This window comes from Lutra lutra, chromosome 2 (assembly GCF_902655055.1).
Source record: "Lutra lutra chromosome 2, mLutLut1.2, whole genome shotgun sequence".
NCBI classification, from domain to species: Eukaryota; Metazoa; Chordata; class Mammalia; order Carnivora; family Mustelidae; genus Lutra; species Lutra lutra.
The window spans coordinates 160,894,993-160,922,735 of record NC_062279.1 but is presented as its reverse complement, the minus strand read 5'-3'; the positions used below and the strand labels follow the sequence as shown (position 1 = coordinate 160,922,735).

At 39.1% G+C, this 27,743-nt stretch overlaps 1 protein-coding gene across 1 annotated transcript in view; it reads left to right on the top strand.

Moving 5' to 3' along the window:
* Positions 1–10,525: 10,525 nt before the first annotated feature.
* DHX15 (DEAH-box helicase 15) overlaps positions 10,526–27,743 on the top strand; it is a 57,715-nt gene continuing 40,497 nt past the window's right edge. Inside the window, exons 1-3 of the mRNA XM_047719021.1 lie at positions 10,526–10,758; positions 17,595–18,030; positions 22,304–22,497. Of these exons, the coding sequence (XP_047574977.1) occupies positions 10,688–10,758; positions 17,595–18,030; positions 22,304–22,497 (701 nt within the window). The 5' untranslated portion in view covers positions 10,526–10,687. The remainder of the gene's footprint in view (positions 10,759–17,594; positions 18,031–22,303; positions 22,498–27,743) is intronic.

Here is a 27,743-nt window from a genome sequence, read left to right as displayed (position 1 = left end):
ATTATTTTTAAAAAGATTTTGTTTATTTATTTTGAGAGAGAAAGAGTGAGAGAGAACATGAGTGGGGCGGCTTGAGGGGGGTGGTTAGAGGCAGAGGGAGAAGGAGAAGCAGGTTCTCTGCTGAGCAGGCTCCATCCCAGGACCCTGGGATCAGGATCTGAGCCGAAAGCACTTAACCAACTGAGCCACTCAGGCACCCCTAGTTCCATGTTTTTATTTGATTGATTGATTTATTTTTATTTATTTATTTTAAATGATTCAGAATGTGATACAGACTTTTTTTTAAGATTTTGTTTATTAATATGACAGACAGAGATCACAAGTTGGCAGAGAGGCAGGCAGAGAGAGAGAGAGCAGAGGCGGGGTGGAGCAGGCTCCCTGCTGAGCATTGAGCCTGATGCAGGGCTCAATCCCAGGACCCTGGGATCATGACCTGAGCTGAAGACAGAGACTCTAACCCACTGAGCCACCCAGGCGCCTCTAGTTCCATTCCATGTTTTTTAAATAACATGCTGATGATGCCTAGATTTACATTCTCAGCCCTAAGCTTTAGTTGTAGGTTTTGCTTGATATCTCCACTTGGATGTCTGTCTGACAAGCATCTCAAACTTAGCATGACCAAAATAGAACTCTTAAGTCATCCCCTCCAACCCACCCATCACAATCCTACCCATCTTAATAAATAGTTCCACCATACACCTGGTTGATCAGACATCCCATAGTCCTCTCCTTTCTTTCTCCTTTCCCAACCTTCTTTTGAGACAGTCCATTAGTGTGTCCTGTTGGCTCTGCCTCAGGACTAGATCCCAAATCCATTTCTATCTCACCTGCTTGTTGTCATCATTCTGGATTGAGTCACCATCACTTCTCATCCGGCCTACTTCAGTAACTTCTGTACTAAACTCCCTGCTCCCATTTTTGTCTTTTCCCTCATAGTTGATTCTCCAAGGTAGCTAAAGTGACTCATTAAAAAGTAAAACAGAAATGTAGCTCCCTTGTGTAAAATTCTTTAATCAATTTCCATTGAGATTAGAGTAGATCCAAACTCCTTACAATGACTCATGGGTCTTACATAATCTGGCTCCTACCAACCTTAATAACCTCAGCTCAGCCCACCCCCACCCCCCTTGTTCACTACCTGTATCCATGCGGGTCTTTTCCTATTGTTACCATACTCATACTCTCTTCCTTCCTTACGCCCATTCTTTTCTTTGCCTGGAATACTCTTCCAGTCCTTCAAAAGGCTCCATAATGCAATGCACATTCTAAATAAATGACTTTTATATGGTGCTGTTTCCCCAATAGGTAGAATACATAGGTCTGGGAATCAGAAGTTGGGAGAATGAGATCCCCACCTTCCTTCACTTCTAATGGTCCATTTTGGGAATTTGTACTTCCCATTCTTGAAACTCTGGATTCTGAATAATTAAGAGTCCTAAAAAGACATACTTCCACTATGGCTGTCAACTGCACTCTTTAAGCTCTTCATGCCAAGGAGCCCTTGCCAACTTCTCAAAGAAGACTTTCCTAACTACCTTCTTAGTAGAATCCCTCCCACTTCTAACACTTCTAGTTATTCTCTGTCATACTATTCTGTATTATTTTCTTCACAGTACCCATGAAAATCTGAAATTATCCTATTAATTTCTTGCTTATTGCTTCTTATACTTCACTGGAATATAAGTGCCACAAGGGCAGGAATCTTCTCTATTTTCTTCATCACTATAGCCTTAGCATCCAGAACAGTTCTTGACATATAGTTGGTGCTAAGTAAATATTTGCTAACTAATGAATGAGTGTATATGTGAGACTTCCAAACTTTCTGACAAGTCATCTAGAATGTGTTTGGAGGTTGTTCATATTGAAAATAAGGAAGCCAACTCTAATATCTTAAATTAGGCTTCTTGAGAAGCAGACTTTGATATTGTAATTAGCACACAGGAAGTTCATGAGGGAGTGCTCTAGGGATCAACACTAGTGGAAAAGAAAAGAAGAAAGTAGGAATGGATAGAGAGAAAAGTGTGGCTGTGATAGTCCCTCAAAAGGCCACAGTCAATCCCAGTGGGGACTTCAAAGCTAGGATAGCTCTTCCAATTGGGTCCAGATCACAGTGGGTGGGAACAAGACTTATATTCCCATAATAATCTGTTATTAGACATAGGCTACCCTGGGTAGGAGGTGTGCAGACACCTGCAATATGTCTGAGGGCTGCAATGAACACTCATCGCCTCCTTCCTCTACTATTTTAGTCTCACCCTCTATTTTAGTCTCACCCTCAAGTAGCATCTTTGGTGCTCCTGATGGCTTACATGGTAATAAGACCCAGACCTTCAGGGGAGTCAGTTAAGCATCTGCCTTTGGTTCAGGTCATGATCTTAGGGTCCTGGGATTGAGCCCCATGTTGGACTCTCTGCTCAGTGGGGAGTCTGCTTCTCTCTCCCTCTCTCTCTCTTTCTCTCTCAAATAAATAAATAAATAAATAAACCTTAAACAAACAAACAGAAATTCCAGACCTTCAGATTTTAAGGGTCTGAGTCCCTGGTCACTATGACATTCTCAGGCTGTAGCTACTACTTTTGTATATTTATTATCAAAATTAGAAATAAGAGTACCAAGAGGTGTTCAAATGGATCACCTGAGAGGAAGACAAACTCTTTTTTGTGTAACAGCAGCCTTAATCTCCTCCTGGTGATCAATGCCAATTACCTTTGCCAGTTTGGTGATTCCTCTTCCCGCCCTTCAGTCCCTTGGCATGAGGAACTTCAAGAGCGCAGTTGACAGCCATGGTGGGAGTATTTCCTTTTAGGGCTCTTAACTATTTAGAATCCAGAGTTTCAAGAATGGGGAGGACAAATTCCCAAAACAGATCATTAAAAGTGAAAGAAGGTGGGGATCTCATTCTCCCACCTTCTGATTCCCAGACCTATGTATTCTACCTATTAGGGAAACAACACCATAGAAGAGTCATTTATTGTGTGCCTGGGTGGCTCAGTGGGTTAACGCCTCTGCCTTCAGCTCAGGTCATGATCCCAGGATCCTGGGATCACGCCCCAATCGGGCTTTCTGCTCAGCAGGGACCTGCTTTCTCTCTCTGTCTGCCTCTCTGCCTACTTGTGATCTCTGTCAAATAAATAAATAAAATCTTAAATAAAAAAGAAGTCATTTATTTACAATGTGCATTGCATTACGGAGGAGGCATGCCATCTTCATAAGATGTTGTTTCTGAGCCAGTTATTCTATTGTGTTAGTTACTTCTAGGTATTGCAGTGTGTGATATGAACAGTGTACCTCCTGGTCATATATGTGTTCCAGCACTTCCTTTAATGTTAAGTAGGTCTCTTCATCTGACACCGTGGTATATAGAATCTCATAATAGAGGATTAAACATTCCATGTATTTGGATAATGGTACTGGCTGAAGGACCTTGGATAGAAAAAGGAAATTCATACCTAGAATATGTGTCTATTCTTGTCAAAATGAATGGCTACCACTTTCAGGGGTAATGGTATCCAATACAGTCGTTCTCTTGGAAGGACTGTATCATATTGAGCATTCAGCATTGGTTTCTGTTGTGAAAAAATTGGATATTCAGTAATGGTAGTAGCTAGACCAGCCTTGTTAAGTAGGACCCATGCTGTTGCATCCACATATGGCTTCCATCCCTGCTACCGTGACAACTCCATTCATGTGCCCATCAAGCAAGTCCTGGAGTGGCTGATGACAGAAGCCTGTCTATCACTGGACGATATGTAGTTTCTTAGTGCCTCTTCTATGATGGATGTTCTTTGATGGGCATTAGCTTATGAAATAAAGATTATCACTCTGTGCCCACTTCATATGTTCATCTGCATGGCTTTACCCCAATCCTCATTGTCCCCTAATCTTCCAAGCTTTCTGCTTCCAGACCCCTGGTCAGATGGCCAAGTTATTCAGCAGTGCCCATGAATCCCCACATGTTCTCATTTCAGGCCACTTCTTTCCATGAAAAGTGGGGAATCTTTCAAAATCATGCTGAATGAGGCAGCAGTGCAGCCACTGTCGAGCCATTTGGGAATCCATCTCAGGCTTTTCCTTCTTACATCAACTGATCATTGAAATGTGAGTTGAGCAGTGGTCTACTGGTAAATACTTAACAACCAGCTTTCTGAAAACGCAATAAAATATTGCCTTTCTGAAAAGGTGATAAAAGGCGATAAAACCACATAAAAATATGTGATTTGTAGCATTCGCTCATTTGCATGGAATAAATACTTCTACTACCGTCAGTTTCAAACTATCTACGTGATGTCAACAGGATGGCAACATTCCTGAAAATTTAACAACGAGCTCTCATGAGCCGATATAAATTGGCCCCAGCACAACATCAGAGCTGAGGGAGAGGCGGCATCTAACGGTGGTGGTTGATTGAGCTACATGTCTACTACCTGTTCTTACACAGCTCTGTTGAGCTCTCTAGTTTGATGTTAAATCCTAGAGGTACCTCTTCCATCTGGGCCTATCTCACCTTACGGTGGGGAGAATGTGATAGAACCGAGAACATGAGGGGCTGTTTTAGTGTCTTGGTCACTTGTTGTTCAATAATGAGGTACCTGTCTCAATCAAGGCCCGGTAGTATTCCAAAAGCTGTCTTTCAAAAGGTGTGTAATTCTGTGTTGCAGTTGATAATGGCTTTGTTCCAGAACCTGTGGACCTATACTGTGATTCTCCAACTGGGGTTACAGAAAATCCACAGATCATCTTTTTCCATCCCTGATGCCCCTTATACTGTAGGATCTGCTAGGCTCTATGGTCCAAGAGGCTACCTGTTTGCCTGGACCTGTGGCAGTCCTTTCTCACTATGGACCCCTTGAAAAAAATGCATCCTGGTATGTGAGTTGTTACCTAGTATGTGAGTTGGAGCAGTATTTTTTGGGATATATTGCTTCCAGAACTTGAAGAGACCTACCTAGCAGGCACTGTGCCCCTTGCACGTGATGGCAAGGAAGAGATGTCCCCACACAGTGAAGATCACTAGACTCTAAAATATTACTTACGTGGAAGGTTCTCTCTCTCTCTGTCTTTTTTAGGGGGAAGGGGCAGTGAGAGAGTGAGAATCTTAAGTAGGCTCCACGCCCAGCACAGAGCCTAACATGGGGCTCAATCTCATGACCCTGATATCATGACCTTGAGTTCATTACCTGAGCCAGATGCTTAACCAACTGAGTCACCCAGGCATCCTGCTTCTGAATCTTTAAAGGTTTGTCTCCCTCAAGAATGCATGTGAATTACCAAGGCCTTCAATCTCCTAGCCATTGTTTATTTGGTCTAGCTAGTATGATGTCATCAATTTCCCAGACCACTGTGATATTCTGTGGGAGGTCCAGCTGGTTCATGTCTCTTTGGACTATGTTATGACAGAGGGCAGCAGAGTTTTAACATAGCACTGGGGCAAATCTATAAATGGACACAGTTGCATGCGCCAACGGAATGTGAATTGTTTCTTTTCTTTGGATGGGGATAGAAAGAGTCATTTTGCTGGATCATTGCTGCTTACCATAGCCAGAGTCCATGCTAATCTGCTCTAGCAAAGATGACACAACTGACATAGCAGCTAAAATTGGGGATGCTATTTAGTTAGGTTTGTGATAGTCAGTTGCCATTCTCCAAAATTTGTCTGGATTTGGCAGAGGCCTGACCAGTAAATTAAATGGAGGTATGACAGAGACTATCACCCATCAATCTTTTTTATTTATTTATTTATTTATTATTTATATATATTTATTTACATATTATATTTATTGATTTTATTTATTTATATATTTTTATTTATTTATTTGTTTGTTTTAAAGATTTTATTTATTTGACAGAGAGAGACACAGTGAGAGAGGGAACACAAGCAGGGGGACTTGGGGAGGAAGAACAGGTTTCTCGCCTAACAGGGACCTGGATGCACGGCTCGATCCCAGGACCCTGGAATCATGACCTGAGCCAAAGGCAAATGCTTAACGACTGAGACACCCAGGCACCCCCCATCCATCTTTTAGATCTTGAAGGGAGGCAACAATTTTGACCTTCTTTCTCTCATTCCTTTATAATGTGGTAAAATATATACAACATAATGGTTACCATTTTAACCATTTGTTAGTATGCAATTCAGTGATATTAAGTATATTCACATTGATGTGCATGTACTTGTTTCTAGAACTTTTTCATATTTCAAACAGAAAACCTGTACTATTAAACAAGAAATCCCCATTTCTACCTCTCCTCAGCCCTTGGCAACCACCATTCTACTTCCCATCTTTACGAATTTGATCACTGTAAGTACCTCATATGAGCAGAATGATATAATACATGTCCTTTTGTGTCTGGTTTGTTTCACTAAGCATAATGCCTTTAAGGTTCATCTATGTTGTACACATAGATGTGTACATTTCTTATTAAAGTTAAATAATTTCTTATTAAAGTTAAATAATATTCCACTGTATGTATACACCACATTTTCTTTATCCATTCATCTATTAATGGACAGTTGGGTTGTTTTCACCTTTTGGCTATTGTGAATAATGCTGCTAAATGTCCATTCAAGTCCTGCTTTCAGTTCTTTTGGGTACATACCCAGAAGAGGAATGGCTGGATCCTATGGTAATTCAATGTTTAATTTTTTGAGGAATCACCATATTGTTTCCCATAGTGCCTACCCCATTCCCAACAGCAGTGCACCAGGGCTCCAATTTTTCTACAACCTTGCCGATACTTGTTTTGTTTATTATAATAGCCATCCTAATGGGTGTAAAAATGGCTCTTCATTGTGGTTTTAATTCGCATTTTCCTAATGACTAATGATGTTGAGCATCTTTACATGTACTTATAAGTCATCTGTGTGTCTTCTTTGGAGAAATGTCTATTCAAATCCTTTGCCCATTTTTTTTGAGTAAGTCATTTTTCTTCTTTACCTAGGTTGATTTTGTAACTGTTTTCTATTCATTATAGTTTTTTTCTTTCTTTTTACACCTCTTCTTTTGTCTGCCTTCTCTGGTTTTCCTTGAGCATTTTATATGATTCTATCTTCTCTCCTCTCTTAACATAGCAATTACACTTAAATGTAGTGGTTGCCATGTATAATCTCCTGGCTCCTGTAAGTACCTGTGAGCTAGGTCCTACAGCTTCTTTGGGGTAGGGTCACTTTCCAATATTATTGGCCCTAGGATGCCCCTGGAATATCATATGTTGTGACTTCACTTTAATTATTGCCAACAAATCAGTGGGGGGAGTGTAGGTGTATCCTGAGAGAAGTGCATTATTATCCTGCAGAGAGGACGCCTCTCATTAATTTATAAGCAAGGAGCACTAGCTTTTAATAGGGTGGAGTGGGGCATTTGGGTGGGCTCAGCAGCTTGAAGGGAATTTAGGGATTCCAGATTGTTTGGGCATATGAACCTAAATGTCCCTATCCCAGTGTGTCACAGTTCTGCTATTTCCCAATGAGGGCCTTGACCTTGACATATCACCCCTTCCTAAATGGAGAGTTTAGACTTTGCAAGTTTCCACATGGCTCTCATACTGTTATGTTTATTTAAGTACAGGACTAGTTCCCCATTTTCTCTGTCTTCCCACTGCAGGAGATGAGAACTTCTTCATAAGCTCCCAGAAGGTCTTCTAGCTTTTGCACTTCACTTTGAATTGTAGATCTACCACTCTAATCATTGTTAGCTCTTCCTAGCATCAATTCCATTTGGTAGTAGCCATGACATCCTTTGTGCTTACAGATACCATTTCCCCTCTTCTTTGACAGTATGTTCTTTCATTATACACCACTCTTTCCCATTACATCACAGGTGAAACTTTTAAGTTAACCTGCTTTCTTGTGGTTGCTTTGTTCTACCCATCACCACTGATTCATTGTGGCCGGTGACCAATGGCTAACCCCAAAATGCAATCAGAGTGTCTGCTTTCTTGGACCATTCCTGGCACCAAATCTTTTAAGTTCGGTTCCATGAACAGTAAACAGAAGCAAAGATGAGTGTTCAGGAAGTTTACTAAGGATTACACTTAGGATCAACACCAGTGGAAGGGAAGAAAGGACAGCAGGATCAGATAGAGCGGGAAAAAAAAAAAGGCATGTGACACTGTTATATAACACTGTTCCTGGTTCCTGAGAGGTAACTTCTAAACCCTTGGAATTTGCCAAGTTATAAGACTGTCTTTACCATTTACTAAAAAGGTCTGGCCCTTTTAGCACTTATCAGAGCTGTAACAGATGACATAGCTTTTTTTGTATTTAGCTGTTCAACACCTCTCTTCCTCCGATAAGTGTCATGAAGGCAGGAACTATGGCTAATTTGTCCTCTCCAGCATCCCCAGAACTAAACTCAATGCCTGACATGTAGCTTTAATAAATACTCATTGAGCAACTATGTAAATGAAGTAATTAAGATAGATAATAGTGATGAAGTGTAGCAGTTAATAGTGTGGCTCTGTAATCAGGCTGGTTGCAAACCTTCCAAATCCTAACTTGTCCATGGAGAGTTCCGTAAAGGAGTTCTCCCCTTGCACAAGGGACAAACTTCAGGTTATCAGTTCACATTGAGTTTGCCAGACTGGTGGAACTTATCCTCAGTAACCAAACCCTAGAACAGTGTGGAATGAGAATCCTTATTTATCATGAGCAGCAGCACAGCATGGCACTTATGCACAAAGACTATCTGGGAAACGGTCATTTTGACCACAGTGCTTACCCTGTTTTGTACATCATTTTCTTCACCTGTGAAGGAGTCTAACTCATAGCACCCAGCTCAAAGTTGTTGTAAGGGTCAGGTAGGTTAAAATATATAAGAAACAGTGTCTGGTACCCAGTAAATTCTTTATATGTGTTTGCTATTATCATGATTATTTATTAGTTTAGGTTGGAAGACATCTCTGGCTGGACACCTGGTGCTAGTTAGCTGCATAAGACATTCTCTCTAGGTGAATAAATTTATGCCATAGATAAATGATAGATCAGATGGTTATCTAGTGGACAAAGAGATGGTATAAAGGAAATATTCTTTGGCATTTCCAAAAAGCTGTAGGGACCTGGTAGGCAGCTCTTCTCTAGTCTACAGACAATTGTATCTGAAAATCTAGGGTGGATCATCTAGGCACAGTACTCTGCCCCTTTTCACCAGCACTGTGAACATTCTAGCAGATTTTGGCTCTTTGTTCTCCTTATTATAGATTCTAGAAAGGCCACTATCTTTTGGTAAGTATGGCTTTTCTTCATTCAGATTACAACACGATTACACTACTGTTTTCTTTAGGTATACCCTAAGCCCAAGGCAGAAGCGTTACCATTTTGATTTCAGTTCCTCCTTTACCAAGTCTCCTTGCATTTTTATGCCAGACTGATGCCTCTTAGGGTGAGGCACTTATTATTTTTTTTCTTAAAGATTTTATTTATTTTATTTGAGAGAGTGAGAGAGAGCATGAGCGGGGGGGGGGGGGGGGGGGGGGGAGGGGCAGAGGGAGAGGGAGAAGCAGACTCCCCACTGAGCAGGAAACCAGATGTGGGGCTCAATCCCAGGACCCTGAGATCATGACCTGAGCCAAAGGTGGACAATTAACCAACTGAGCCACCCAGGTGTCCCTGAGTGAGCCACTTCTGCAGGTACAATTCTAACCTTTTTCCTCATCATTTCTTTAAAATTTTAAAGTACTTAATAGTAGCCCTTAAGCTGGCAAACTGATATGCCCTGGGGGCAGAGATCCACAAAAGTCGTAAGAGTCATTTAACCCTAACAGTTTGCTGTGGCTTTAGGGACAGCTATTATGACAACGTGACTTACCTTTCTCAGCCTTAGTGTCCACATTTATAGAACACCTACCTTGCAGTGTTACTTTAAGACTGAGGTCAGAAGTAGGGTTAATACTGTGGAATCACATTACAGTCACACAGAGGAAAAAAGAAAAAAAAAAGCGAATTATGCCCTTACTGCCAATTTTCCGTTCCAGTAAAAAACATCTACAGGTTGAACGTATGTTATTCTTGCTGGGCAAAAAAAAGGGCAAAATTCATCAAGGCAAGTCCTTATATTTTCTCACCTCAGTTTCCTTAATATAACTGAAAGGGTCTAGGTCAGTGGCTGGAAGTTCAAGATTGAGAGTTACAAAATACTGGGTTCCAATTCTGACTCCGCACCTTATCATCTAGCTGTATGATCTTAGTTTCTCAACCTCTCATGGTGTCAGATTCCCCTGAAGCCAGGATAATAGAGATGAACAGACTTTCTTAACTGGGACTAGACTTTCTTCTCTTTCAATTTCCTAAATCAGAGGGGAAAGAAGGCCATAGGGGATTACTCCTCTGAACAGCCACACGGCAAGCTAAGAGGCCACGGATGGGGTTAGAGGCCCGAGAAGCAGAAGCGGGGCGGGTCACCGAGACCGCTGCAGGAAGGGCCTGGAGTTCCCGCCTCCGATGCGTGCGCGCGCACCACGCACGCATGTACGCACGGCACGCACAGCACGCTGCGGAAGCGCGCGCGCAGGCCCAGCCCTCGTCGCCGCCGCCATTTTAGCTCCTGGTTCCGGCCGCACGGTGTAGGCTGTTGTAGCGGGGAGGGGTGGGGGTCCTCCAGAGTTAAGTAGGTGCCCTCGACTGTACCGATACAGCCGCCAGCTTCTTTTTTTTTCTTCTTCCTTCATAACCGCCCGCTCGCAAAGTCCGAAGATGTCCAAGCGGCACCGGTTGGACTTGGGGGAGGATTACCCCTCCGGCAAGAAGCGTGCGGGGACCGATGGGTAAGCCAGGCCGGGGGCGCGAGGCAGCGGCTCGGGCTTTGTTGGGGTCCCGGAGGAGAGCGGGCCAGGATCGGCCTAGCCACGGGCCTTGGAGCTCGACCCTTTGTTTCCCTCTGGGCTCGGCTCACTAGCGGCGGGTCGGTGAGAGCGGCGCCACTCCGGGTGTTCGGCTGGGCAAGGGCGCGGGGAGATGTGTGGCGCGGCCGCCGCCCGGCCCAATCGGGAGGGTGGAGAGGCCTGCGTGGCCACGAGGGCACCTCCTCCCGGAGCCGAGCCAGAGTCACTTCGTGGGGAGCAAGCGGGAGGGAGTCACGCACCTCGTGGTCTGGGTTCCCGGGTGATGTCTGGAGCCGGGGGAGAAAGTGGGGGAGGGCTCGGCGGGAGTATTCCCTTCCAAGGGCAGCAGGTACTTCTACGGCAGAGCGACCGCGGAGAGGTCTTTGGGGGGCGGCTGGGTGCCCTCCAAGGAGAAAGCCAGGGGTCAGAAAGTGAGGAAAGCGCGTGGATTCTTGTGTAGGTTGAGATGGGGGTGGCGGGAGTCGAGTGAGGCGTGCAGGAGAGTTGTCGGGAAGGGAGAGTAGAGGGCCTACAGGGAGAAACGAAAACGTGGAGTACACCTGATGGGTTGGAGGGCTGGTAGTTTGGAGCCGCTGCATTTGTAGTTTGGCGGGAGAGCTTGTGCCTCAGTCCATTCAAACACTTCAAAGTAGATAGTAGGCAAACTTCCGCTCTCTGCCTACGCTCCCGCCATCTCCTTTATTTCCTGCTTTGGCTGAAACAGTGGTTATTGGGCAGTCGTGGGATGGGAATTAGAAGGGATTTTTTCCCCCTTTAAGAAGTTTTTGTTTTATATCCCCACTCCTTCATTAGTAGCTTTGGAAACATGCAGACACTTCTCAAAAATGTCTTTAGTATTTTAGGAAAATGTCGCCCGTGGGGAGATTGTTAGGGAGTTGAAACACTTGGACTCTTGGTGTTTCAGATTGCTTTCCTGTAGCATTTCCTGAAAGTTACAGAGGAATTTAACAATTTACTAGCAATTTCATCAAAATCATTTCTCGACCGTTGTGTGTTTTCATTCCTGAAGTTAAGAGAATTTACTTGGGTAGTTCAGGTCAGAAAACAGAAGTGTGCATATCCAAATACTTTCCATAATTTAATTGTGTGTTTGTAAAGAATGTAAGGAATCACTGTGTCACGTTATCTATATAAGTTCTGTGAATTTTTGTTCTCGCAAAGTTTTTCATTTCTATTGGTTTCCAGTATCTGAGTGTCTGTGTGTCTCTGGAGTGTAAGCTTGGGAAAGGGTGTACTTTTTAATACCTTCCTATGTATTGAATGTGGAAAGCAAAAGTATGTCACATTTTAATCTTGTAAAATTTTTAGTTTGCAGTGTTAGACATTAGTTTTCTTTCTTTTTAGGTTATTAGTTTTCTCTCTTTAGGATCTTCTCCTCCCCATCCCCCAGCTAAACTTCAGCGTTTTTGGTTAAAGACTCCTTTAGAGCTGGAAGTTACTCTAGAGAGTATAATCATCATCCACTCAAGGGATGACAAATGGAGATGCAGAGTTGTCAAGGTGGCTTGTGCAACTTTACACAGTGTACAGCTCGATCTAGAACCTTGATCTTTTCATTCTCACTTTTAGCCTCTTGCTTTTTTCCATTACAGCATAGAATATGGTTGTAGTTAAGTCAGTGCCGCCTATTTTAATGACATTTGTAATGGGTTGGTAAAGTAGGGAACACTTGGTTCTTGGTTCCTGGGAGTAAAAATAAATAGTCATGTCACCTGGCTAAGATGCAACTGATGTCTCTCACAAGAGTTCAGATTGGAACAAAAGACACTGGGATGCAGTGAATTCATTTATTTGTGTGTGTGTGTGTGTGTGTGTGCACGCGCGCGCGCGCGTGCACTCATATTTGTGTGTTTGGGATCAGTGGCTGTGTGTGTGTGTGTGTGTGTGTGTGTATTGCTCTCTTTTTCTTGCAAAACAGCCTTTGTAAAAATAAGGATTTTTTTTAGGTATAGGATGGTGACCTTATGATTCTCTTGGATATTATATCGGATCTGCCTGTTGGTAAAGGAGAGTTCATCTTTGAAGTAAAGTCCAAGTTCTGAGATAATTCTGGAGAGAAATTTGTATAAACATTTCTGTATCATTTCTCATACAACTAATTCTTTAGCAGTGGGTTACATTTGTTAATAGTACTTGGGTTCTCCCCTCCCCCTGCCGCCGCCAGTTCGATAATTTTGAAAGTCACTTTTGTTGACCGCCATGCAGTCTTTTTTTTTTTTTTTTAATTAACATATAATGTGTTATTAGGCCCAGGGGTATAGGTCTGGGAATCACCAGGTTTACACACTTCACAGCACTCACCACAGCACATACCTTCCCCAATGTCCGTAACCCAACCACCCTCTCCCTACCTGCCATGCGGTCTTGAAGTAAGGGGAGTGTTTTTTTGTTTTTTTGTTTTAAACCCTTGTAGTTATTAACAAGTGGTTTTATCTGAGGGAGAGAAGCTTGCCAGTCCTATGAACTTCACTGCTGAGCATGCCTGGTTCGTTCCCCAGTACTGAAAAGGACAGTAATTTGGTGGGAGATTTCATTTAGATTCAAGTCCCAAACTATATGGCATTTCTTATTCTTGCTGTATTTTTGTTTGGAGGTCAGGTAGAGAAGTTGAAAGCTTCTGTTACGTACTGACATTACTATTTTTTCATTATCCCACAAATTTTGCTTTAGAAAATTACTAAGAAAAAGACAACTGACGTATGGAAAACTTTGTGAAAGTAAGGACACTTTTCATTTTTAGGTTTGTTTTGGAGAGTACTTCCTAATAAGCGCTTTTTTCTTAATTGTGGAAAAGTGAAACAAATATGGCATATGTAGAGTACATACTGTGCTCCCAAAACTATTCTGGGTGCTGTATGTATATAAGCACTTTTTCATTACAGCCCTATGATACAGGTGAGGTTAAGTAATTTGCCCCAGGGAATACAAGAAATGTTCATACATAAAGAAATAAAGAAAAGCAAAAATTTCCCTGAAATCTTCATCCTTATCTTTAACCACTCAATGAACATTGTTTTTAGTCTTTGCATGTTTATTCACAAATACAAACTGCAATATTTAATATAGATGAAATGTTTCAATATGGGTTGTTTTGTGCTTTGATTTTTAATTACTAAGAAATGTATCAAATTAGAATAGGTGTACATTATCTTTTTCATTTGCTATATAACATTCCACTCATAAAGGGGTGTCGTAACTTACCCAGTTTTCTCCTCTTTGGTGTTTAGTTAGTTTCCCAGTCTTTATTGTTTTACAAGTGAAAGGGATGGAGGATATCCTTATGTATACATATTTGCATACTTATATCCTTCAGGAAAGTTCTGGGAGTGAAATTGCCAGAGAAAAAGCAGTGTGTATTTAAAATATTCTGATTTTGAGATGCCTGGGTGGCTCAGTCGGTTAAGCAGCTGCCTTCAGCTCTGGTCATGCTTCCAGATTCATGGATGGGATGGAGTTCCATGTCAGGCTCCTTGCACAGTGGGGAGCCTACTTCTCCCTCTGCCTGCTGCTTCCCTTTCTTGTGCTCTCTGTCTGACCAAAAAAAAAAAAAAAAAAAAAAAAATCTTTAAAAATAAATAAATAAATAAATAAATAAATAAAAATAACCAGTTTTTACATCTTCATTAGCAGTACTGTAGTGCCTGTTATTCCATGTAGAATTTTAATACGGTATTGTAATTAAATTAAAAAAAAACCCTTCAGTGATATGCAATATTTATCAGGTATTTACACTGTCTCAGGCACAACTTTAAGTGCATTACATATACTGACTTAATTCTTGAAATACTGCGCAAGATCTGTGAATAGCCACATTTTATAGACGAGGAAAGACATAACTGTGGTCATATAGTTAGCTTCAGTGCTGAGCCAAGATTGAGCTGAGATAGTTAAGAAACGTGCTTAAAAACTGTGTCATAACTGTGTCTACCTGCCAGGATTGTGGCTGTGTGATCAATAAAACACTGTTTTTTAGTCAGTTTTTAAGCATCATATCTCAATGAGTAAATCTTTTTAACAGTAAAACTCCTGTATAATGAAAGTGCCTGTTTAAAAAAAGAAAACAGGCGGGTTGCCCAGGTGGTTCAGTGGGTTAAGCCCCAGACTCTCGATTTCGGCTCAGGTGATGATGTCAGGGGTTGTGGGAGCCAGTCCAGAGTTGGGCTCTATGCTCAGCCAGAGTGCTTGTTGCTCTGTCTTGTCTCTCTCTCTCTCTCTCTTGAATAAATAACTTTAAAAAAAGGAAAAGAAAACTTATACATGGTAGTCTATTTATTATTTATGAAGTAATGGATTTGAGAGAGCCCTCCATAGCTGTATTTTGATTTTTATCCTCCCGCATTGAAAGTAGATAGTTTGAATGATAGGCAGGATGATTGGATTTGGTTTCTGCATCCTTCCTCTTGCTTTCTTATTTTAATCTCAGGCTATTTTATTAAAACTTACCTCTTTGCAGATAGTAAGTTGAGGCTTACATCTTGCCAGTGGTTGTACAGTTGTGATCTCAGTGCTCCTTTTTTATTCTTTTTGCCCCTATTTCTCAGCAGTTAAATCTTTGTGTCCTTAGGATGTATTTTATGCTCCCTTTGCTGTGGTTATTTTTGGTAATGAAGTTTCTGGTGAAGTAGGCCCTTTAAAAACATATCTGTATAGATACTACTATACAAACCACTGTGTTATGATTTACTTTGTCGATCACTCTCCCTTCCCTGTATTTTATAACTCTGGAAAGGTTAGGTTCATATGTTAAGTGCCTGGTGCTAGGAGTGTAGAAGTTCGTAAAACTTATATTTTTGTCATATTGTTTCCTGGTGGTCATATAATGGTCTTCTGTCCCACCCCACTCCTAGAGTACTAGAAATATGAATCCTTTGCATTTAGGCCAGATGTTCTTTAAGGGTTCTTTTATGTTCTGTGACCTTTAATATACATGGTCTTTGAACCATTCATGCCTACAGTGCTTCTCACTTTGCTGGGCACATTTCTGTGTACCCTGTTAGAAACTTTGCCGTTCACATTTGGGGCAATATAAATAATTAATGATACTTTAGACCAGAGGCAGAATGAGGTAAACAAAGCAAGGATGGTTGATGGCATATTTCAAAGATAGTGCAGGAAGTTGTGAGTTCTGAGACTTGATTTTATGTGTTTATTAGGTTATCTTTTGGGTTTTTATTTTTCCCCCCTTTGACTTCCTTTCTCTTTGTGTGAAATGGGATGAAAGTCTTCAATCATGGCTTATATGTCCTGTGATTCTGTAGAAGGTGAACAGAGGGATGGGAGAAAGGATCACTTTTTATATATGTATTTTATATTTATATGAAAAGTATGTATATATGGCTCTATGAAAGTATATATGTGAAAGGTGTGTGTATATGTTTATATACATAATAAAGCTTTTCTTTAAATTCCTCTGGAATACAATTATATTTTAGGAGGGACAAAATAAAATACAGTTGGCCTGCTTACTATTTCTGTAATTGGGGAACCAGCCTAATTCCTGCTGGCTCTAGAATTTTAGCTGTATTTTATCTAGGGTTTTCTGTTCTGCTGATGTGCTGTCATAGAGAATGAATGGTCTTTCCTACTCGGCTACTGATAATTGGTGCATGGAAAATTTGTACGTCTTCTGTGGCTTACGGATAAGGAGTAATGACGTGTTAAGTGGCTTGTCTTTACAGCTCTGTTTTGCCTCACTATTTCGGTCTGGGTCCAGATACTTTGTGGCAAGTTTGCTGTAGGATTTGATTTGAAGTAAACTGGATTAGTAGAATAAATAAGCAGAGATTATTTAAAAATTATTATTTTATTAGGAATCATGTGTGGTAACTGGAAGTAGATACTAGCATTGAGTACTTAAAGTTGACCTAGAATTAATACAGTGGCCATCTGCAAAATTTTAACATTTTAAAACAACTTACTTTTGTTCAGTGAAGCTTGTTTTTAATGGTTGTATTTCACTTGACGAATGTCCAAAGTATACATAGGTTTACAAAGTTTTGCAGTTGCTGTTAAGGATGTTGTGCAAATGAAGACAAAAGAATGAGAGTGTTTTAATTTGAGTTTTTCTGTAGGACAAATACATGCTTAGTAAATAAAACTGGGAAAGTGCTCTGAAGTATAACTCGAAAGCAAACTCACCTACAGTCTTTTATTAACTCATATTTGTATTACCATTAGGGAAATAGAATTGTCTTTGTGTCCAGAAGCTGTTTTGTATTTGAACATACCTTTTCATGTAACTTGAAGGAAAATCTGGGGAAATTTGTGATACCATCCTTTTTGCTTTATTTATTCCTACCTTTTCCCCACCTTGCCCTCAGTCTTTAACTTCTGCTAAGTAGGAAGGGATTTTACTCCATCAAGTCTGATTTCTCAGACTTGTGTTATCTCAGCTGGTGGTTAAAGGTGTGGAAAGAGACTGTCCCTTAAGAGAACTTGAGGTCTCATTAAAGAGGGAAAGATGTTTATGGATGAGGCATGGAGAATTCTTGATTATAAGGTCTTTTTCATTATTTTTTAAAAATTATTTTTATAAACATATAATGTATTATTTGCCCCAGGATACAGGTCTGAATCATCAGACTTTCACACTTCACAGCACTCACCATAGCCCTACCCACCCCAATGTCCATAAAGTCTTTTTCATTATTGAGTTTTGCATTGGTTTATTGGTTGTTGCATATTTCTGTTGTGACTATAACACTGCCAAGAACATTTTGGTAAAATTCAGAATCTGAATTCTAAATTTTTATTTTTAGGAAGGATCGAGATCGTGACCGGGATCGTGAAGATCGGTCTAAAGATCGAGACCGAGAACGTGATAGAGGAGATAGAGAGCGGGAAAGGGAGAAAGAAAAGGAGAAGGAATTGCGAGCTTCGACTAATGCTATGCTTATCAGTGCTGGATTACCACCTTTAAAAGCTTCCCATTCAGCTCACTCAACCCACTCTGCACATTCAACACATTCGACACATTCTGCTCATTCAACACACACCGGACATGCAGGACACACATCACTTCCACAGTGCATTAATCCTTTTACCAACCTACCCCATACTCCTCGTTACTATGATATTCTAAAGAAACGGCTTCAGCTCCCTGTTTGGGAATACAAAGATAGGTTTACAGATATTCTGGTTAGACATCAGTCCTTTGTACTGGTTGGTGAGACTGGGTCTGGTAAAACAACACAGGTGAGTTATTATTGTATACCATGGTATATACTATATTAATGTTCATGTTTACTAAATGTTGCTTATTTGATCCTAGTAGTCCTTTACGTTTTAGTCTGGTAGAACATCCCGAAGAATAGCTACTTTGACGTTTAGCACTTTTTAGTGTAACTGACACACAGTGGGAATCTTGTAGGGAGTGTCTGTTTTCCTGAGTCTAGAGGAAAATAGCAGTGCTGTTTTGTTAACGTTAAGTGTGGCAGAATGATGCTTTCTGACCACTTTGACTCTTGGGTGGTACAAATTTGGAGGTACAAGTTTTGTTTTCCATTGCTTGAGTGTAGAGGTTTGAACCATTGAGGCAGTTTTATTTTTGTTAATCTTGTTTGTTTCGTTTTGTAATTGTCTTGAATTGGGTGAATATTATCCTTTTTTTAAAAAATGGAAGAGCTAAATAAAGTCTCTTTACCTATGATCTCCACATATATCTAGTTACACACTACCCCCAGATACAAAGCAGTAAGCACTAGTGTCTTGTTAGTAATATATCTAGGATATTTTTAAAAATGGATGAGCCGTGGTTTACTGGGTCCATGTTATAGACCTCTAGGCTGCTTCTAATGGTTGTTTTTCATGAGGAGGTAGATCCAAAGGATTATACTATGGAATTTGAATTTTTACAAATCTGATTGGTGAAAATGGTATTTCAGTAATTTTTAATTTGCATTTCCTGCTATGAATGAGGTGTTAACCATATTTTTGTATGCTTGAGCCTAACCACCAGTTAAAAATTTCAAGGAGATTACAGAAGTAGTAGTCCCTGGCCATTGTAAAAAATCTGGAAAATCCATAAGTGTTGAAATGAATTTAGTAAGTCCTCTTACTATGTAGAAATCAATATTACTATACTGTGTTTTTTCCTGGCTCGTTTTCCATGTTTATTTACCTGTGATACGTGTTTATAATAATTAAGCATACTGCATGTGCAAGTTACCATTGTTGTTGTTGTTGTTTTTTAAGTTCCATATGCCACAAACCTATCAATTTGGATATATCGTGGAGACATTTTGAAGGCTACAGTGGCAATCAGAATAGAAGGCTTTTAAAGACTGAGCCTTAGTGAATATAGTTTTTCTTTATAAGAAAAGAAAACTTAGTGTTGATTTCGGAACTGAAACTGATAGGTTTATTTTTATCATCTTACGGAAATTTAAATGTGTGAAAAGATACAACTTATTTTGAAGATTTAGTATTTTAAAAGAATTATTTCAGCTGATTTATCTGCTTTGCATAGTACTAATTTATTTAATTAGGAATTGGCTAAAGCTAGGCACTGTATCCTTTGTTATTTGTTTCAAGAACACTATAAGGAAGTTGTTAATCACCATTTTCCAGATGAGCAAAATGAGCCTGAGATTCGTAAGAATCTTAGAGGTTTAGTGAGTTGCCTGTGGTTACATAGTAGATTTAGGTGGGCTCAGTATTTAAAGCTTTGTCTCTTTGTTTTATAGCCAAAGTTATATTTATTTCATTTTCCTGTTCTATGGTCTTACGTGGTTAACTTTGTTTCAGAGATGAGTTTCTTTAGTAGCAGTTAATGTGGAAGGTCAAGTGATTTCAAAATGAGAGGTTTGTGATTATTTGGATGAATATTTGTAGTGTTTTTTGTTGTTTGCTTTGTGTACTTAAAATCGCAGGCCATTCCGGTAGTTCAGAGGGAAGCTGAACAGCTTAGTGAATTTCACCCAAGTGTTTTTTTGGCGTGCTCCTGTTAAAGTTTTTTACTCAAAACCATTAAGAGCAAGCCATTTTGGTTATCTTTTTATGCCTGTCAGAAAATGAGACCCTCCAAACAGAATCTAAAGTATTGACTCTAACTTTTGACTGAGACTCACAGTAAAAGTCATTTTACATTGCAACTTGGTGTGTTCATACTATTACCCATGTGTAAGAAACTAAAGCCAGTTCAGGGTGAGCGGAGGCACAAGTTCAGAGAAGAGAAAGCTTTGTATGTTCTGGCTGGTATATAGGGTGTGTGTAACGAGGGAGATGGGGCAGGTGAGACTGGAACAGCAGTCTGAGCCTCAGTGTATCGTGCTATATATCGGGGAGCCATCAGAGCTTTTCAGTAGGGATTTTTACAAAAAATGTCCTGTCTAGTGAGAATGTTGACGACAGACTATGTAGGAAGTCATAACAAAAATTTGACTCCTTATGAGGTAGTAGAATGGAGAATAAAGAGTAGATTGGAATGTTAATGTTAATATTACTGATGGGGCATAGGAATTAACAGAATGTTAATATTACTGATGGGGCATAGGAGGGATTAATAAGTATAGGAGGAAGGTGTGAAATAGTTTTGGTTTTGAACTTGTTGAATTTGGGATACCAGTAAAATATTTATTCCTCAAGTGGAAATGACCACTAGGTTAGGATGGGAAACATATTTAGGATTGTCAGTGTATTACAGGTAATATTAGAAATCAGGAGAGTAAATAAGACCAATCAGGATAATGTTCTTAGAAATGTGAATAGATGCATTGCCTGCGCCGTTTTCCAAATATTGTCTGGGAAACCTGGAAGGTTCCTGAAACTCAGAGGTCCTGGGATTTTCTTTATATACTTCCAACAAAACAAAAATAGTGCAATATATTCAAAATTGAAACCGATAAGAGAATCCAACAGTCTTCTATTAAGCCAGACATTAGAGATATGCAAAAATGCAAAACAATGTATTCTTTCTGCTAATTTTTTCTTCTCTTTTTTTGTTTGGAAGACGTAATTATTTTTCATAGAAAATGTTTTTGTTAGCATAGATGGGTTTTTATTGTTAGGAATTGATAAATACTCTAAAAGTTTTTCAGTTTTAATTTCCTCATATAGTAAAGTCTGTTAGTTATTTAGCATCCTTGATTATTTTAAGAGTAAAAAGAAGTCCTGAGATCAGAGTTCAAAAAGTGCTGAATTGGCCAAAAATGTTTGTATCTTGATTTTAAAGTGGAAGCAAGTTATCCATTTCACTGGAGTGAATTTAAAAAGCTTTGAACATTCTTGCCTTGAGAATTCCAAATGGTTTTAAATAGCTTTAACTGAATGGTAAATGTTTGTTTGAATTTCATTTTGTTTGGTCTTATAAAGTGCATTTTGCCTTTGCAAAAGGCTCGCTGAAATGAAGATAAATATATAAAACTTAGCTGGAAAACGACTTAAACTTTGGTTTGTGGGTTTATAGACCTAGAGATCCTTCTCTTTCAGGGTAGTATTTCTGTTCATTTTAAGTCCTTTAAAGATACGCATTGTTAAGTTGTTAGAGAAGTGATATAGTCACCCTTCTCCCCTTTTAGATATTTGTAAGTGAAAACAGTTATCCCCAAGTTGCAGAAGTAACCTAACTAAAATGTGGCAATGGTACGACAACCGATATTCTTCAAGTGTCTTTGTAATCGTTTACCAAAACCACCCCCACCTGCATTTTCTGTGGCATTTGAGTTTGACAGGCTTTTGGATGCTTTGATGGAGGCCCATCATGACTTTAATGCAGTGGATTCCCATTTAATATAGTGATTACTTAGATTTTTCCCGTGGTTCTTACCCAGGTGAGTGAGTGAAGAGCCATGAAATTAGAGGTTCTGTTAGCTTCTGTTGATATTGGAACAAGGGAGAAATGCGCTGTTGTCATGGCAGCCAACCAACTTGTGCTTGTTGGTGTTTTTTCTTGCTTTTGTAGGTGCCATCGAGTTTGAGATTCACAGTTACTGAAATTGATTTTGGAACCTAAGGTGTTCCATTGTGCATACTTCTCCCAAAAGTAGAAGAATAGGGGTTAGATTCTGCTGGTTTATAAACCAAATTTGAATTGACTTAAAAGACATAGCTTTATAACCACAAGGGTAGTGATTTCTATTTTCACCTGCATTTTGTAATCTAGATTTTATAAGAATTTAATAATTTCTGAGAAAATTTGTGGAAACTCACATTTGTTATAAAGTAGAATTTTTTATAAGTTGGGTTTTTTCCAGTATATAGAGAAATGTTTAATGATCTAACAGTTGATGCTGTAGAGCGTATTTAGCACAGCTTCAGTGGATGACCTAGCCTGCTCTGGAGTATTATGTCATCAGTGTATGACCCCTTCTTGGCTTGGAGGGCTCATGCTATAAGTTAGAGTCCTAATACTTTGTAGTGTGCCTAATTGATTTTTGCTTTAAATTATTGGAATGCAATAAAATACATGTTGAATATGCCTGATGTACAGGCAGAGTAGAATTAATTTAAATTTGAAATTATTTGATAGATTCCACAGTGGTGTGTGGAGTACATGCGATCATTACCAGGACCCAAGAGAGGAGTTGCCTGTACCCAACCCAGGAGAGTTGCTGCAATGAGTGTGGCCCAGAGAGTTGCTGATGAAATGGATGTAATGTTGGGCCAGGAAGTTGGTTACTCCATCCGATTTGAAGACTGCAGCAGTGCAAAAACCATTCTTAAGTAAGTACTATCTTTAAAAATGCATACTTTGTTTCTCTACTTTTAGTTTTCTGCCACTAGATAGAAGGCTTTGCTAGGGGAGTCTCAAAATCATCCAAATTTAGAATAGTCCAGAGAAGACCTTCTTAGACTTACTAAATGACTTTTTAAGATGGATTCTTTTTTACCAGCAGTATATATAGCTGTTCAAAGAAATTTTTCTTTGAACAAAATTTGATTTTGTTCAAAATTTTCTTTGATCAAAGAAAGATTTCTTACTAGCAGTATATTTATATAGCTGTTCAGTAGACAGTGAGCTTCAAAGGTCACATTTTAGTTATTCGGTGCTATATCTTAGGTGAAATGTTACAGCATTTAAATGTGGTAGAAAAGTGATACATCTTAGTGAAAGATAGTTATTTCTAGAAAGAATGATGTGTGGGATGGGATAGAAATTATTTGGCGCTTTTAATGTTAATTATACAGCTATTACTGTACATATGTTATGAGCTAAAAGGAGGAATCTTTTGTTGTATAATATACTCTTGGAGTCTCCCCAAAGTCCTTTACCTTTTCATTTATTGCTGTGGTGCACAATTGACTACCCTGTTGAGCTTCTTTCTAATACTTTCTTTAACTGTCCTAATTTTTTTCTTCTTATACTGTATTCTCCTTAAGTTGTGAGATATGTTACCTGATGGTACTTCTTTTGAAAATCTTCGCCTTTTGTTGCTTCCGTTTATTCTGTATATATGTGACATTTAAATCATTTTTAAAAAATGATTTCTTTGTCACGATGTATTCTCCCTGAGGTTTTTTAAAAGACAATTTTGGAACAAAATGTTACATGGGCAGTGAAATGAGTCATTGGTGGCAGAAATATATAGTCTTATGAGGGAAATAATGTATTACAGAAATTTTCAAATGAATGCAGAAGTACGATAGTATAATGAACTCCCACCTGTTTATCCTGCATCTTCAACCATGGGCTGTCCTGTTTCATCCAAATCCCAATTTTTCCCTGTCCCATATAATTTCAAGCAAATGTTAGACATTATATACTTTCATCTGTAAATATTTCAGTGTACGTAGGTCAAAGATGGTTTCTTATATAGCTATGATATTCATAACTTAAACATTTCCTTAAAACATCCAATCATTCTTCAAGTTTCATGTCAGTTTTTTCTAGTTTCTTTGATAAGTATTAGAACTTCAGGTTAAAGTATCACTGTTGTTTTTAATAGCAACTGGACAGTTGTCTATTTAAATCAGCTTGTCTTTGACTTTAAGGCATGATTTGGTTTATATCTTAAGTTGCTTTGAGTATGTTTTTTTTTTTTAATTTTTTTTTTTTTTTAAGATTTTATTTATTTGACAGAATGAGAGACAGTGAGAGAGGGAACACAAGCAGAGGGAGTGGGAGAGGAAGAAGTAGGCTTCCTGCTGAGCAGGGAACCTGATGCAGGGCTTAATGCCAGGACCCTGGGATCATGACCTGAGCCAAAGGCAGATGCTAAACGACTGAGTCACGCAGGTGCCCCTGAGTACATCTTTTTAGTTTAGTGATAATCTCATTATTGTTCACTTGTAATTATGATATAACAAATGAAGGAGTTACATAAAGTCATAACTTAAGATTTCATGCTAATTTAATATGCAGATAATGTCAGGAACTTGAGGACCAAAAAGGGCAGATTTTACTCACCTTGAGGAGAAATAATTATTTTGACATTTGATTCACTAAGTATTGAATATTTCTTGCCAAGCCACATTTGAGCAGGGAAAATGGAATTTGGAATTGGGCAAGGAAAGTTACATGTAATACTGGGTCAGAGAGTGTGTGTGTGTGTGTATGTCTGTGTGTGTTAGTGTTAGGAATTGGTAGGCTTTTGAAAAATGTATGCTTGTGAAAGATTTTGGTTTAGTTAATAGGGAATGACAAGTAACATATAAATAGATTCGATATAACAAAATGAACGTATTTTTGGCATTGGGGTGTTTTCTTATGTGAAATGGTTCCCAGAGGCTATAACTAAACTTTAAAAAAAAAAGCCCACTTAATTCTGGACAGGACTAGCTTACTGGGATATCTTCTAGAATCTGAAGAGCTAGAAGCTTACCTAATACTGTCTCTAAGTGATACTAAAATTAAATCCTATTTAATTGTATGGAATGTACGATAGTTTTGATAGTAGGAATACTTCAAATGGAGTGTCGTATGAATCTGTTAATGTATTTGGTATAGTCCTCTATTATCTCATGTCTTGAGAACCCCAGATGTTAAAAACAGCTAGAACTTGAACTTAAGGAGGATCAGTTACATAGTTAATTAGATAGGAAGAGTGAATACCTAAGACAGCCACCAGTCAGTCTCCTCCTTTAGGTATTCTTATACACAGTTGACCTTTGAGCCACAAAGGGGGTTAGAGCAACAGCTCCTCCCACCCCCTGCAGAAATCTGTGTCTAGCTTGACTCCCTCACAAATTACCTAATAGCTCACTTCACCAATAACAAACAGTTAACATATATTTTGTATGTTATTTATGTATTATCTACCATATTCTTACAGTAAGGTAAGGGAAAAATCATAAGAAAATAATCTATAGTCCTGTACTATATTTATTGAAAAAAAATCTGTATGAGTAGATAGATCTGTGTTGTTCATACCTCTGTTGTTCAGGGGTCAGATGTGGTTATAAAAATGCCTAGGAATCCATTATTCTGCCCAAAAAAAGGCTTTTAATTTTCACTAAGAATGGTAAAGAGGACTAACTTCTGAAAATTCTGCCTGAGGGACTCAGATTTTAACCATCCTCTTTGATTTCATTGTTGACAGTAAACAAATACTTTTTTACTAAATTAAATTTGTTTGAGGGTACTTTAGTTAAAGTAGTGTATCTTTAAATCATCTCTATTCATAATAAGGGCCCAGAGGTACTTTTTCTGGTGTTTGGGACACATACCCATAAATTCTAGATTTTAGATCTAGTATTGTGCTGTTTTCAGAGAGTTGGATCTACTATAAATTAGTGCACTCTCTATCAGACTAGCCTTAAAAGTCTGTCCGGTCCCAGTAGACAAGTTAGTTTTCAAACTGCCACAGCTGTAAATCATTTTTAAATTTCATTTGTTGTGATTTTTGCCTGCTCCCATCACTTTTCTGAAGTATTCCTTTTATAGTATGCTTAACGTTCCTTTTGCCATTTTGGCTTGGAAATTATGAAAAAAAATCCAAAAAACAAGTAAGATAGCTAAAGAAGAACACATCCGTCAGTGGAGGTGTTGCCAAGTTTGTGACTGGTCAGTGAAAAATACCTTAATTCACTTTAAGGAAGAAGAGATGATACTCTTGCAGGGGATTTTAAGAAGCATTTTGGAGTTCCAACAAATTTTAAGAAATCTGTTCTTCATTTATTTTGAGGGAGCTGATAATCTTTTTATGGAATAAAACAGTATGATAGTCTTGAACCTTCAGGGAGACATAATATTTGACGTTGGTAATTTTGTACTTAATTAGTTATTTTCTTTTTGTATCTTCTCCCCCAAGCTGCAGAATTCTGAGGTATTTTGATATTGAGGGAACCCAGTGATTTACATAAGTAATGTTTAGTTAGTCGTAAAGTTAGTTAATTGAGTGCCTTCTGTGTGTTGGACAGTGCTAGCTAGATACTAAAAAGCCGATCTGGTTCTTGTCCTCATAAAGTAAGTGCAACTTCACATTGTGATTAGGCTTCTGAAAGAGAATACCAGGGTTTGTATGAAGGCATGATTTGGAAATTCAATTTAGACTGGAAAAGAGAAGATGGAATAAAAGCCTAAGTTGAATAATGGTTTGCCAGGGTAGGGATTGGGGTACAGGAAGCAGAGCTTTCTTGGCAGATGGAACAGCATTTTTTTTTTTTTTTTAAGATTTTATTTATTGATCGGGGAGGGGCAGAGGGACAGGGAGAAGCAGACTCCACTGATCAGGGAGCCTGATGCAGGGCTCGAGCCTAGGACCCTAGGATCATAACCTGAGCTGAAGGCAGACACTTAGCTGACTGAGCCACCCAGGCGCCCAGCGAGCAACATTTTTTTTTTTTTTTTAAAGATTTATTTATTTATTTATTTGACAGAGAGAGAGAGATCACAAGTAGGCAGAGAGGCAGGCAGAGAGAGAGAGAGGGAAGCAGGCTCTCTGCTCAGCAGGGAGCCCGATGCGGGACTCGATCCCAGGACCCTGAGATCATGACCTGAGCCGAAGGCAGTGGCTTAACCCACTGAGCCACCCAGGCGCCCGCGAGCAACATTTTTAAAACCCTTTTTCCTGAAGGGGGAAAAGAGTTGACTTGAGAAGACACTGCAGTTTGTGTATTCTTTCAAGTATCCAAATGATTTGTGTAAGTCAGTATTTCCATGCCTCATCACTTGAGATGATATAGGACTGGTTTATGGATAGTATGGATAATTAAAGATTGGTTTCTTTCTTTTGCCTGGTTGGAGTATAAACTCTTTGGGAAACAGAGTTTGTGTCTATATCTGTATACTTGCCTTATGCATGGAACTTCAAAAAGAAAAAAAAAAAACCTGATACGGAAAAGGCAACAGGAGAGTGTGAAATTTGTCACTACACTGTAGATTGTGGGTGAATCTTCAACATAAATGTGAAAAACTGATTGGTTTTCATGAAGAGGAATTTTCCTTGATTTCTTGGTGGAGACAGCATGATGATAGGGTGATTTGGTGTATATAATTTATAATTTGGTTTCTGTTCTGAATCTTTTGGTTTTGGGTGTCATATTTCAATTTTGGGATGGGTCAAAGGCTAAGGAATTAATCTGGGGTAATGTTTATGAAGCAAAGGTAGTGTAGCTCCTTTCTTCAAGGATGCATGTTTTGTAAGACCACCATCCTGAGTTGTTTATGGCATATATAGCTTCAGGACAAGCTGCTGGATAAATCTAGAAAACTTAAGGACAGGATATAGTTTAAATCTATAATCAGGTGATAAAGGAGAAATGAACAGAACTTGGGGTCTCAAGGTGTGATAAACCCCTTGTAAAGTTTGAGGGAGAAAAGTTTTGAACTAACCAGCCAAAGAAGTGCTATTCTCCATAATACAAGTCAGAGACTTTCCACATTTTTTTAATTTCCAAAAGGCAGTTTAGACGAGAAGATGGAAGAAAATCTAAAAATATTTAATAAATACGAGATTCCAGTACAAACACTGCTACAATAAGGAGTTGGCTGGTACAGGACCTTTAAGGTTGACACTGGGGAGAATTGA